Source organism: Bubalus bubalis, chromosome 17, assembly GCF_019923935.1.
Source record: "Bubalus bubalis isolate 160015118507 breed Murrah chromosome 17, NDDB_SH_1, whole genome shotgun sequence".
Taxonomy (NCBI): domain Eukaryota; kingdom Metazoa; phylum Chordata; class Mammalia; order Artiodactyla; family Bovidae; genus Bubalus; species Bubalus bubalis.
The window spans coordinates 2,930,777-2,943,967 of record NC_059173.1 but is presented as its reverse complement, the minus strand read 5'-3'; the positions used below and the strand labels follow the sequence as shown (position 1 = coordinate 2,943,967).

General features: G+C 61.5%; 1 protein-coding gene across 8 annotated transcripts in view; it reads left to right on the top strand.

Moving 5' to 3' along the window:
• The window catches only part of SMTN (smoothelin), a 22,885-nt gene extending 9,694 nt beyond the window's left edge, over window positions 1–13,191 (top strand). For 2 of the 8 annotated variants that reach the window (XM_006051033.4, XM_025267325.3), the window contains exons 9-20: window positions 282–353; window positions 437–922; window positions 1,114–1,286; window positions 4,318–4,470; window positions 4,557–4,632; window positions 5,721–5,885; window positions 5,971–6,033; window positions 6,246–6,312; window positions 7,225–7,398; window positions 7,559–7,676; window positions 8,436–8,587; window positions 12,885–13,191. In XM_006051033.4, coding sequence (XP_006051095.2) covers window positions 282–353; window positions 437–922; window positions 1,114–1,286; window positions 4,318–4,470; window positions 4,557–4,632; window positions 5,721–5,885; window positions 5,971–6,033; window positions 6,246–6,312; window positions 7,225–7,398; window positions 7,559–7,676; window positions 8,436–8,587; window positions 12,885–13,035 — 1,850 coding nt within the window. In that variant the 3' untranslated portion in view covers window positions 13,036–13,191. Of the gene's footprint in view, window positions 1–281; window positions 354–436; window positions 923–1,113; window positions 1,287–3,155; window positions 3,249–4,317; window positions 4,471–4,556; window positions 4,633–5,720; window positions 5,886–5,970; window positions 6,034–6,245; window positions 6,313–7,224; window positions 7,399–7,558; window positions 7,677–8,435; window positions 8,588–9,569; window positions 9,720–12,884 lie in introns of those variants that run through there. The other 6 variants (XM_025267326.3, XM_025267327.3, XM_006051036.4 and 3 more) reach the window with 5 other exon arrangements.

Genomic DNA, 13,191 nt, shown 5'->3' with positions numbered 1-13,191 from the left:
CCTTCCCCATCGGCAGGGAGGATCTGAGCACCCTTCCTCCGGCCCAAGCCTAGCCCCAGCTCCTGGCAGTGTCCAAGTCATCCTGGGGTCAGTGGGAGGAGGATCCTGTGAGAGAGAGAGGGACGCAGCTGAGTGGGGAAGCCGGGAGCTGTGGGAGTTGCAGGATGGGCTGGTAGGCTAGAGGGATGTGGAAGAGAGGACTCCAAGAGGTGGTCTCCACTGTCCACTCTCCTTTCTCTGCCCCCCTCAACATGACCACTACCGCCTCCCCATGCTGCCAGACCTGGCTGACCCTCGCCCCTGCCAACACTCCCTGTCTGTGCTCAGCCCCCGCCAGCCAGCCCAGAACCGAGGTACTTGCCTGTTTCCCCCAACCCTGGGCTCTGGGCAGTGCCTGTCCCAGCCAACCACTGACGGCCTGCCCCATCCCGTCTAGAGCCCACCCCCCTCGCCAGCGGACCTTCCCCGTTCCAGCGGGCGGGCTCCGTCCGGGACCGCGTGCGCAAGTTCACATCGGACTCTCCTATGGCTGCTGGGCTCCAGGAAGGCCCACCCCGCGCGGCCCTCGGCCCCTCGACCCCTGCCAGGCTCCCAGGCCCCTCCCACACCAGCACCACCCCTGCCGCCTCCTCCTCCTCCAGTGGCCCCTCCTCGCGGGGAACAGCCCGGCCCCTGGCCCAGCTTCAGAGCTGCCCTCCGGAGGAGGGCCCCAGGGGGCGGGGCTTGGCCGTCAGGTCCCTTGAAAACAGAGCAGGGGGGCCCGTGGCCCGCTCAGAGGAGCCCAGCGCCCCGCTGCCCGTGGCCGTGGGCGCCGCCGAGCCAGGGGCCAGTATGAAGACCACATTCACCATCGAGATCAAGGATGGCCGGGGCCAGGCCTCCACAGGCCGGGTGCTGCTGCCCACGGGCAACCAGAGGGCAGGTAGGCCTCCCCTCTGCCTCCCCACTGCTGGGGGTTGCGTGCCTATGGCCGTCCAGCTCTGCACACAGGACACGTGCCGTGGCCAGGGCTCAGGGTGTCTCCAGAGGGTGCGCTGGAAACGAGGGGCGCCATCAGCCGACTGGCAATCGCCCCCACCTCTGATCCTGACGGTCGTCCTTCTCCCCCTCCAGAACTGACGCTGGGGCTGCGGGCGCCCCCCACCCTCCTTAGCACCAGCAGTGGGGGCAAGAGCACCATCACCCATATCAGCAGCCCTGGGAACCTAGCCCGGCTGGGCAGTGTCACGCACGTCACCAGCTTCAGCCCTGCCTCCCTGGGTAGCCGAGGAGGCTGCAGCATAAAGGTGAGCCCTTCCTCCTCACCCCGTCAGCCTCCCCATCATCGGCCTCACATGGACGGCTTCAGGGTGTTAGGGCTCACCGGGATCCTCTCCTACTACACACACGGGAAAACGAGGCCCAGACAGAGGAGGTGCCCCCAGCCCACAACCAGTTGATGGCAGAGCTAAGGCCAGACCTCGCCAATCAGCCAGCCACTAGGCGTTTCGGAAGCTCACTGCGTACCGGCCTTAAGCTTCCCATGTGATGATTTCCGGCCCATACTCCAGAATTGGCCAGTGCATTCCTCATGAAAGGATGGGAAAAGTGAGGTCAGGGAGGCTTGCCCCGCCACACCCACCCCCCATCCTGTAGCAGGGGGGCCTGCTCCGACCCTGCGCTGGACCTCAGCCCTGAGGTGCAGAGCCGCTCATCTGCTCATCCAAGATCAGCCTGGCCCGTTGGGAGACTGGAGATTAGCGATTGCCATCTGCGTCAGCATCTCAGGGGAGGGGATACTGGGCTGAAGCACCGATGGGGGCACAGGCAGGGGGGTGCCAGTCAGGTGAGGCAGCAGCCCAGCAGGTGCCGTGGGAACTGAATCCGCTGCAGCCTTCCATTATTCATCCTGGAGCCCAGCATCAGCTGGCTGGACGCTCTGCAGGGGAGGGAATCCCTAGCGAGCCACCCGGCTGCCCAGGTAATGGCCTCAGTGCTGCTCCAGGGGCTGAGTGGGACTTCGAAGTGAGAGAGAATAGAGCCAGCTTTAGGGGTGACAGGGAGAGGGCGGGGGCAGGAAGCACCCTTCCCCTCCTAGGTCGGCACTTAAACCACTCTCTGCCAAGGAGGTGAGGACAGGGTGGCTGAGGCTCTGGGGGTGATGGGAGACACCACCGGGGGCCTGGGGATCTGAGACCACCAACTGGCCTCAGCGTCCCCCTCCAGAAGCAAAGGGAGGCAGATGGTGCGCCTGGGATGCACCTGCTCAAAGCTATGGTTGAATCTGAGCACAGAGGCTGGCAGAGGACGTTTATCTCAGGGACCAGGCACTCGCCACAGCAGGTTGCGCGAAGTCCTGCCCCCCACCTGCTCGAGGCTTTCTGAAACAGCATGGCGTGAGGGCAGAGCAGAGGATGCAGGCATCTGGAGCCTGGCAGCCTGGGTCCTCTCCACTCATGCACATGGGGGCCCTGACAGGCCCGTTCCTTGCCCCCTCCCTCAGTCTCCCCACCCACGGGGAATAGGCAGTCCTTCAGCACCTGGGCAGCCTCGCTGTGCGATCTCTGCAGGGCCAGGGCCAGGCCTGGCGGTCCGCCTGCTTGGGCAGGCTGCCCCTCCCCCCACGGCCCCCTTCCAGAGGGAGCCCAGAATAGGTTTCTATTTGGGCTACAGCCCCAGCTGGCGGGCGGCGGGCCGGGAGGCCAGCAGGGGCGGGGCAGGCCCGCTGCCCTTGCCTGCGCCCTCAGGACCAGCTGCAAAGCCCGAGTCGGCCAGCCAGGAGCAGCAGTCCCCAGCACGGTCCCTGGCGTCATCCCACCGCACAGCCCCCCACCAGCACCATGCCGGGGGTCCCAGGGCCGGGCTCGGAGCTGGCCGCAGCCCTCGAGGAGCGACTGGGCCGGGCCTTGGAGGAGCTGCAGGCGGTGGCTGAGGCAGGCCGGGCGGCGGTGACCCAGGCCGCTGAAGCAGCAGCCTCGGCCGTGGAGCCGGTGGCCCGGGCAGCCGAAGAGCTGCGGGCGGAGACAGCCGCTCTGAGCCGGCGGCTGGATGCACTGGGCAGGCAGGTGGAGGTGCTGAGCCTGCGGATGGGGGTCCCGCTTGTGCCCGACCTTGAGCCTGAGCTGGAGCCCAGTGAGCTGCTCCTGGCCGCCGCAGACCCTGAGGCCCTGTTCCAGGCGGCCGAGGATGCCGGGACCCCCGTGGCCCACCCGCCTGCCTTCAGCACCCGCCGCCGCTCCTCTGCCGGCCCTGCCCACAGCGCCAGTCTCGTAAGTCCCAGTGGGCTGCTGGGGGGGCTGGTTTGGAGCCAGGCTCGGCCTCTGCCGGAGGACCTTAGGGGTGCCACCACCCGTTCTGAGCCTCAGTTTCCCTGTCTGTACAGGGGACTGGGGCGCCGGCGCTCCAAGGCTAAGGCGAGATGGTGCCATGCCCCCGGCCCTGAGGCACGCGTGGCGGCTGCCCTGGCAGCCCCTGGCCGGGGCCCAGCCCCCAGCCCCACCCCCACTCCCTGCCCCAGCCAGGCTGAGCCTCCCCGAAGCAGCTGCCACCTCGTCTCTCCTTACCCTTACAGCAGACCAAGGGGCCCTGCCAGGAGGGGATGGGGCTGTGATAGCGCTGGGCTGGGGGCTTGTCTGCATGGGGTCTGGGGAGATGCCCTGGGATGGGTAGGAGGCTAGGTTGAGGCTGGAGGGGCCCCTTAGGGGGTGACGTGCTGGGAGTGGGGAGCAGGGGCGAACTCCAGAGAGGACTTGGCTCTGGGCAGCCCGGTCAGACACCTGGTCAGGAGCCTGTGGGCCTTGGTCCAGCTCCCTCACCGTGTGGAGGGGGGACACATGCTGCCTGGGCACTGGCCCAGGAGGACCCAGGCTTTGGGAACGGGCAGGACAGGGCACAGCCTGCCTGGGAGGGGGCTGGGAATGAAGCGGCAGAAGGAACTCGGGTTCAGGGGTTAGGCTTCAGCGCAGACGCCAGGCCGCGTCACACTTCTAGAAGGACTGGGGACAAGTCCCACAGCTGCCCTGAGCCTCAGCTTTCCCGTCTGTTAGGAATACTCAGTGTTCACACAGTGCTCACTACTGAATGGAAATCACCATTATCGCCACCCTTAGTTGCATCAAGACAGTTCTGGGTACATGGGAAGCCCAGCAACAAAGCTCTCAGTGCCTCTTCCCTGAGCCTCACACCAGCGTGGCCATGCCTGGGCAGACAGTCCAGCTGGCTAGTGGTATCTCAAAGCCTGTGCCAGTAGCCCCAGGGCCTGGTCTCCTGTCCTTTGGAGGCACGGTTGGTTTCATCTACAACCCTGCTTATAACCCATGCCCTTTCCCCTCTCTGCAGATGGAGCCAGAGCCCGCAGAGCCCCCCTCTGCCGCAGTGGAGGTGGCCAATGGCGCCGAGCAGACCCGAGTGGACAAAGCACCAGGGAGCCGGAGCCCGCTGAGCGCCGAGGAGCTGATGGCCATCGAGGATGAGAGCGTCCTGGACAAGATGGTATGGCCGCATCTGGTGGACTTGGGGTGGGCAGGGGCCCGGGTGGGCAGGCACTAGGTGGGAAATGATGGGGGCTCTGTCTGCAGCTGGATCAGACTACGGACTTTGAGGAGCGGAAGCTCATCCGGGCTGCACTGCGTGAGCTCCGACAAAGGAAGAGAGGTAGAGAGCCCAATGCCCCCACCCCGCCCCCAGGTCCAGCTGCCCCCTTCACTGGGGTCTATTCATGGACACTCCAACTCAGTAACGCCCTCCCCAGTGTATTCTCTAGACTCAGCTTCGCCTTTTCTGGACCCGGCTCTTGCCTGGCCTCCTTCCTCTGGATCCAGCGCTTCCGTTTTCTAGATGCTTCTCTCCTGCTTCCCAGACCCAGAACCAACTTCTCTTCTCCCTCCTAGACCCTGGTTACTCTCTCCCCCAGAAACTCCTGCTTCCATCCGGTTGCTTCTTCAAGTTCTGTCAACTGCTCCTTCCCTGAATCCAGATACTCCTCCTCCCAGCTGCTTTTCTCTTCTCAAGGTCCACCGATAACCACCTTGGGCTCTGCCTCCTTCCCCAGGCACAGCTACTTCCCACCCCCGGACCCAGCTATTCTTTCTTCCAGCTTCTAGTCCCGTTTGCATCTCCAGATTCTCTCAATTACTCCCTCTCTGGATCTAGCTGCTTCCTGCAGGGCGCACGGATGGCTGGCCAGCCTCTATGCCCACCCACCTGCTGCTTCTCTAGGGAGGGGTACGCCTGTGTTACAGAGGATGTTGGGGCAGTTACCCCCTTTGCCAGCTTCTCTCCCAACTACCCTGTCCCTGGATCAAATGGCTTCTCAGCTACCTCCATTCGTGGACTTCTAGTTGCTCTTCTCCCCTCTAAGACCTATCTGAAGGCCCCTGCAGCTGCTGCCCTCTCTCAGCTTCTCCTCCCTGGATCCTGCTACTCCCTCCCTAACTGGAGATACTCCGTCCCAGACTCAGCTACTCATTTGCACAGACACTCCCTTCTTGGATCCACATACTCTCCCCCTTCAAGTTCAGCTGTTCCTCATTTCCGAGTGCACCACACGCCCCCATTCCCTCCCAGGTTATAGCTCCCCCCTCCCCCACCAGCTACTCCCAGAGAGGGCCCTTGCCCCCGTGTCTTCAGTGTTGCTAACGAGTTGCCCTCCACCCCATCTGTGTGCCCCGTGTGCCCGTGCATATGTGCTGTGTGGGTGATGGTGACCTTTCTGGGCATGCGTGGGACCATCCCCCACCCAGACCAGCGGGACAAAGAACGAGAACGGCGGCTACAAGAGGCCCGGGCCCGGCCATGGGAGGGCCGCGGCAACACGACAACCAAGACCAGCACACGGCACAGCCAACAGACGGCCAACGGCTCAGCCGTCAGCACAGTCACCAAGACCGAGCGGCTCGTCCAATCCAGTAAGGGGCCAAGCCGGGCTCAGGACGGGACCACGGCCCCTCCATCCCGCCGCTCACACCCTTCCTCTCACCCCTGCCCATGCAGATGACGGCACCCGGACGGCCCGCACCACCACAGTGGAGTCGAGTTTTGTGAGGCGCTCAGAGAGTAAGGCCACCGGGCGTCTCCGCGTGCCTGCCTGCCGGCCCACCTCCTCAGGCTCTTCCTCGAACTGTCACTCCAAACTTTCGTCTGTGTGTCTCTCTGTGCAGCTGTCACTTTCTCTTCTCTGCCTGTGGCTCCCTCCATCCCTCCGCCAGCCCTCCCGCCCCGTCTCCCAGCCCGGGACCTCACCGTGCTCCCCTTTCCCTCTCTTGCAGATGGCGGTGGCAGCACCATGATGCAAACTAAGACCTTCTCCTCTTCATCATCCAAGAAGATGGGCAGGTGAGCACAGGTACCTTCTCCCAGACCATGGAGGAGTCAGGGCCACAGGGGACCTCGTTGCATGCCCATTCTGTAGATGGGTAGAGCAAGGTGTTGGGAGATGTTGGGCACACAGCCAGAGAGAGGTAGAGTGGGAGTCAGAACACTCCTGCTTGCCTTGCCATTTCACGTAATTCTCAACCATGCCAAATCGTTGGGGGAGGCCAACGATTTGCTTGGGGTCTTAGCGAGGCCTCCCCAGCACACTGAGCTAGCTGATGGCACTGCCACTTTCCAGTGTCTGCAGACCACGTCCCATGTCACAGAGAGCATCTTTACATCTTAACCCCGTGGCGGAGGGGTATGCCTGTTACAGAGGACATTGGGGTAGGTAGGGTCAAGAATTCAGGCTGGGTACTGCAGGGGTCCAGAGACTCTGCGTCAGAGACTTGTGTTCAAGTCCTTGCACTGGTCCCCCTCCCCGGGCCCTCTGAAATCTGAGGCCACAGGCCTCCATTTCCTCATCTCCAGTGGAAGTGGAAGCTCACCCCTAACCCTTGTGCAATTTAAAATGACACAGAGAAAGGGCTCAAGAGACGCGAGCGGTTATTATTATTACCATTGCTGTTAGCACGTCGGTGGTCATTATTAGCTGACAGTGCCTGGAATGGGAGCACACCTGTAACCTGGGCATATAATGAGCCTTGGAAGAGAACTCCCCACGGGCCAAGTCTGTTGAAAAGAGCTTGGCTCCTACTTTCTCTTCCTTTGAGCCTCAGTCTACTCTGGAGCCCCTCCGTTGCTGGCTGGCATTGCCGGTGGTGGAGATACGGCAAGAGTGTAAGGTCTGGAGCGTGACTAGCCCTTGGCGAGTTGGGGTCGAGGCACAGGAGCCGCTCCCGGGGCCCTAATGGTCGCTTACCCACCCCTCAGTATCTTCGACCGGGAAGATGAGGCCAGCCCACGGTCTGGCAGCCTAGCGGCACTGGAAAAACGCCAGGCGGAGAAGAAGAAAGAGCTGATGAAGGCGCAGAGCCTGCCCAAAACCTCAGCGTCCCAGGCGCGCAAGGCTATGATTGAGAAGTTGGAGAAGGAAGGCGCGGCAGGGTGAGTCGCAGTGGGCAGGGCGGGGCCTAGTGACTACATGGGGCGGGGTCTGGGCTCTGGTGGGCGGGGGTGAAAATAAAGGTGGTGGAGATCTGGCCTACTGGGTGGGTAGATGGAGAAAGTGCCCCTTGTAACCCGGCTCTCTACATGGCTCCCGCAGCAGCCCGGGCGGACCCCGCATGGCTGTGCAGCGCTCCACCAGCTTTGGGGTCCCCAACGCCAACAGCATCAAGCAGATGTTGCTAGACTGGTGCCGAGCCAAGACACGTGGCTACGAGGTGAGCCCCAGGAGGCCAGGTGGTCCAGTGAGGGCCTCCCCACCCCCATATGTCCCCCAGCTGCACCTGTACCCTTCACAGCCAACCGTGTCTGGCAGGGACGATGGGAATTCCTCTTCTGTGACACATAACAGGCTGTGTGTGTGTGTGTGTGTGTGTGTGTGTGTTAATCGTTCAGTCACGTCTGACTCTTTGCGATCCCAAGGACTATAGCCCACCAGGCTCCCCCGTCCCTGGGATTCTCCAGGCAAGAACACTGGAGGGGGTTGCCATTCCCTTCTCCAGGGGCTCTTTCTGACCCAAGGATTGAACCCGTGTCTCCTGCATTGCAGGCAAATTCTTTATCTGAGCCACCAGAGAAGCCTCATAACATGCCCTAGATTCCCGAATAAGTGATTAAGTGGCAGGGCCTAGAGAGGGCCCTTGGATGGTGGGCAGGGTTCAGGACCAGACCCCACTCTTGGAGTCTTCCCCCTCATTGCTCTCTCAATGCACTGGGTAAATGTCTATACGTAAGGAAAGAGTGATGAGGGCATGACCATGGCCTTAGCTGGATGGTGCTGGGCCTCTTGGTCACTCTGGCCCATTAAGTAGCAGATACAGGAGTTAACAAACAGTGGAAGGAGGCACTGCCCACCTACCGTGCAACCTTGAGCAAGCTACAGGGCTTCTCTGAGCTCGGCTGCCCTAGATCTGGAATGCCAAAACACAGAGGGTGGAGGGTATGGGGGCGCTCATGAGTCCTCCCACTGCCCATAGCATGTGGACATCCAGAACTTCTCCTCGAGTTGGAGTGACGGGATGGCCTTCTGTGCCCTGGTGCACAACTTCTTCCCCGAGGCCTTCGACTACGGGCAGCTCAGCCCACAGAACCGGCGTCAGAACTTCGAGGTGGCCTTCTCGTCTGCCGAGTAAGTGTGGCTGTCGGCTCCTTGCTGGTGTCGGCCGGGCGTCTGGGGCTGGGCGATCTGCACCAGGCCCAGCCGCTTCGAGGCTCTGTGGAGCCGGCCAGCCCCACTGTCATTCAGCAGCTGAGACCCCCCCACCTTCCCCAGAAAGCCCCCTCTTCCACCCCACCCACCTGCTGCTGAACGTGCCAGGTGCCCGCCGGAACGAAGGAGCCGGAGGCCCACCTACCAGCCCGGGCCAAGGCCCACCAGGTGGCCCTGTCCGTATCCCCTCCATCCTCCCTCTGCCCCCTTCTCCCTCTCTCTCTGCCCTTTCTCTGTCCTGCTTTCCTCCCACTATCACCAGAGCTTCCTGCTCCCACAGGATCCCGGCTGGAGATTCCAAAAGGAGGCTCCTGGCCCGGGCACCGTGCCCGCCCAGCCTATATAGGTGTTGCCAGAGGCTTATATAGGACTTCCGCAAGCCCTCCACTTTGGAATCATTGCCCCGTCTGCACACCTCACCCTCAGCACCCTCCTCCACCTGTCTCTCCTCCTCTCCCTCTCTCTTTCTGGTTCCCCCTGGATTTCTTCTTCCTCCTCCCCTCCTCCACCTCCTCTCACGCCTTCCTCACCCCCACTCCCTGGGGCACAGCCCTCCTCTCCAACCCCGGCGCCAGTGCCATCGCCCCCCACCCCTTGTTCCCTCCCGCTTGCCCCGAGAGTTCTCTGCACCTGTGACTGATCTGGCCCCCACCCCTGTCTGCATCGCACACCATTAGTGATGGGTAGTTGAGCGGCACGTCCACGGTGGGGAGGGGGCATGCGGGAGGCTGGCAGACTGCGGCACCGAGAACGTAACTGAACTCATGTCTCTGTATGTGTGTGTGTGTGTGTGTGTCTCTCTGTTCTCCTCCCCTCTCTCTTCTCTGCCTCTTCCCCCCACCCCGCTGCCCTACTCGGGCCCGGCCCGCCCCGCCCCTCCCCGGCCCCCTACCCTCCCCAGGACCCATGCGGACTGCCCGCAGCTCCTGGACACAGAGGACATGGTCCGGCTTCGAGAGCCTGACTGGAAGTGCGTGTACACGTACATCCAGGAGTTCTACCGCTGTCTGGTCCAGAAGGGGCTGGTAAAAACCAAAAAGTCCTAACCCCCGCTCGGGGCCCCACGGTGAGGAACGCCGCCTTGCTCGCCTGCCCTGTTGCGCTGGATCTGCTCGATGGGGGCTCAGAGAGAAGCCGGGGAGGTTGGAGCAGGGAGGGGGAAGCAGAGGGGCCCCCTGAGAAGAGCCGGAAGGAGCCAGACACAGCCTGATCTTCTGGCTGCTCAGTACCTTGCAGATGAGACCATTCTTCTCAATGGGCAGTGATGACCAAGATGGGCAGAACAGAGCTGGAGGAAGCCCAGGAGGCCATGGGATCCCGGGGTTGGGAGGGAGGCACCCGACCCAGCCAGCGGGTCTAGGACAGCTCGCTGAAAAAAGTGCACGCTAAGCTGGCATCTGAATACCAAGTTCAGGCTAAAGGAGGGAGAGGAAATCCCGGGCAGAGGGATCAGCCAAGTGCACCAGGGTGGGGTTGAGGGACGTGGAGGGCATGGCACACCCAGGCAGGGGAGGATGTTTGTTTAGTCTGGGTGTGAGGGGGAGGAAGGGGTCATTTTCAGGAGTCCGAACTTCCTTCTGAAGACAAGAGTCATAAAAGTTTTCCAAACAGAGAAGGGATGTAGGTAGCATTTTAGAACAATCCTTGGGTGAGGCCTGGATGAAGGACAGGGAGGGAGGGGATGGACTAGCCAGCTAGAGAACCTTAACTAGAGAGATAGGAGTTCTGATGGATCCACTGGGGAGGGAGGAGGGTCCCAGGCCTCCAGTTGGTGCACTGGGGGGTTGGCTGTGCCATGCTCCAAGGTGAGAGGCTCAGGAACAAGGCCAGTTTAACAGGAAGATGTTTCTGGTGGAGGTCCTGGATCCCCAAACCAGCCGTGGCATTTCCTGTCCCGTCATCTCACATCAGGGCCACAGTAGAGAATTCATATCTTGAGCTTACTGCCCATTACATACCAGGAGCTCAGAGGAGAGAAGAAAGTGGCGGACTCATCGTGTGCCAGGGGGTGGTAGGTCAGAGCCGGGGCTGGAAACGGGAACTTCAAACTCCCCACCTTGTGGCTCTTTTCCTGGCCCCATCCCTTTTCCCACCCATTTCATAGAGAGAAGAAAAGACAAAAGGCCCAGGAGAAAAGGGATTGCCTAAAGTAATGTGAATCAGGGACAGAGCTTGCAATGCACCCAGATGCCCCTCAGGGCCTGGAGCCATTGTGAGGGGCCACCCCCACATGCACACATCGATTCAGAGAAGCCGTGCAGGTGAGGGGAGGATGGGCATGGCGCTGTCTCCAGGTCATATATGGACTTAGGAGCTGCTGCCCAGCAGGCCAGCCTGGAGGGAGAGGGGCCCAGTCCGGCCCCGTTCCAGTTGGAAAGTGTGACTCAGCCGTGCTGTTGTTCGGATTGCCTGGTGTTTGGCCTGTCACTGGGGCAGCCAGAGCCCTGTGCCGTGAGCCCCGGTGTAAACAATGGCTTTATAAGGTCTCCAGGGAAGACACCAGAGGTGGGAGGGAGCCCCATGATGGGAAAGGCCAGGATACCCGGGGAGATAGCCGCAGCTGGAAGAAGCTACAGATAGAGGCCACCTCTTCACCACAGTACAGCTGGAACAGGCCCAGTCTGGGGCAGAGACGACCCCCAGGGCACACAGCACATCAGCAACAGAGTCAGGAACCTCTCACTCATTCTCGGTGCTTCCAAGGACTCAAATGAGGCAAAGAATGACTATGCTGTTGTTGTAAAGATGGGGAAACTGAGTCACAGGGCAGGGTTTGCTCTAGCTTCCACAGCTGGTCGGGAGTAGAGCCTACACTAAAACGGGTCCCCTGCTTTCCTGGCTTCTTCCCTGAAGGAATCCTAGAGAAAGGAAAGCGGGCCCTGGCCCTTACATGGTTTGACCTTGAGGGTCTGACCTTGCAGGAGCAAGATGGCAGGTAGTCCTGGGCCCTTGGGTGTCTTGGGAACAGGAACAATTCCTTTCCTCATGCCCTCCCTGCCAAAGGAAACTCACTTAACAACAGTGACAGTGTTAACTGTGTTAACACGCCCCAGGCGTGGCGCGTGGGAGGCAGGAGAGGTCTGGCTCCAGGAAGGGAAATGGAACCAGGGAGCACGCTCTGTCTCTGAGCCCTGGGGCTGTCAGTTATTTAGTAGCCGCAGCCCACTCCCCTCAGAGTGGGGCGACGGCTCCTGCAATATGGAAGGAAGGGGGCCCCAGGCAGGTGCCAACATCCAGGGCTGGGGGCCTGGATCGCGTCAGGCCCAGCCTTGCACCTACTAAGTGGTGGAGCTGGAAACGAATGCCTCCTCTGTTCTGTGAGCTTCCCTGGTAGCTCAGCTGGTAAAGAATCCGCCCGCAATGCGGGAGACCCTGGTTCGATTCCTGGGTCAGGAAGATCCACTGGGGAAGGGATAGGCTACCCACTCCAGTATTCTTGGGCTTCCCTGGTGGTTCAGCTGGTAAAGAATCCACCTGCAATGCGGGAGACCTGGGTTCAGTCCCTGGGTTGGGAAGATCCCCTGGAGGATGGTCAGCAGGGTGTCCTGGCCCCGAGTGTGATGCTAATGGTCCAATGTGTACTGACTGGGACACTCATCTGCACCCCCGTTAAAGAACTGCCTCCCACACATACATACACCTCCCTGGCCTCCATCTCACACAGCAGGGATGTCCCTTGAGGTAGATGGGGGTTCCCAAGCTGCTCGACAGCAGGTCCCAGGCCAGGGAGCTGGCAGATAATCCAGGGTTCAGAAGGTCACTGGAGTGGTCCTGGATGCAGAGAAGGATTTGAGGCCCCTTGGGTACCACGGTCCAACTGAAAGGCTTTGCCAGCTAGAGTGTACCTTTGGGAGTGAGAAGGAGGCGGCCCTCCAGAGATAAGTGGACAGGGTCTGAAGTCAGGACCTCCCCAGGATTAGGGGTTGAGACCTCGACCCTGCAATAGGTCCACGGGCCTGGACACAAGGGATGGGGCAGGGATCTCCTCTTTCGCCTCCATTTGCCTGGCCTTGCTCCCCACCAGGGTGCCTCCAGGCGTGGGTGGGTAGGGCCTGGGGTTTCAGCCGTCCTAGAAGGCTTTTCCCCCATTCAATCGATCTGGAGTCGAGTTTATGGAAGACCCGCAGCTGCGGCACTGGAAAGACCTTCGAGTAGAGGGGTCGCCGCAGGAGGTGGGGCAGGCACTGACAATCACTCCTGTGCCCCCTCCTGGCAGGATGCTGGTGGACTGCGTACCCCTGGTGGAGGTGGAGGACATGATGATCATGGGCAAGAAGCCCGACCCCAAGTGCGTTTTCACCTACGTGCAATCGCTCTACAACCACCTGCGGCGCCACGAGCTGCGCCTGCGCGGCAAGAATGTCTAGCTTCCCCTCCGCCGCCCGCACGGCCGCCCGCGGCAAGCAGCGCCCACCATCCAGGCACCGTCCCCTCCCTGTGCGCCTGCCCACCGCTGCCCTGTCTGTCGCGGCACCTTCCCACGCAAACACGCAGCGTTTTGATAAATTATTGGTTTTCAACGA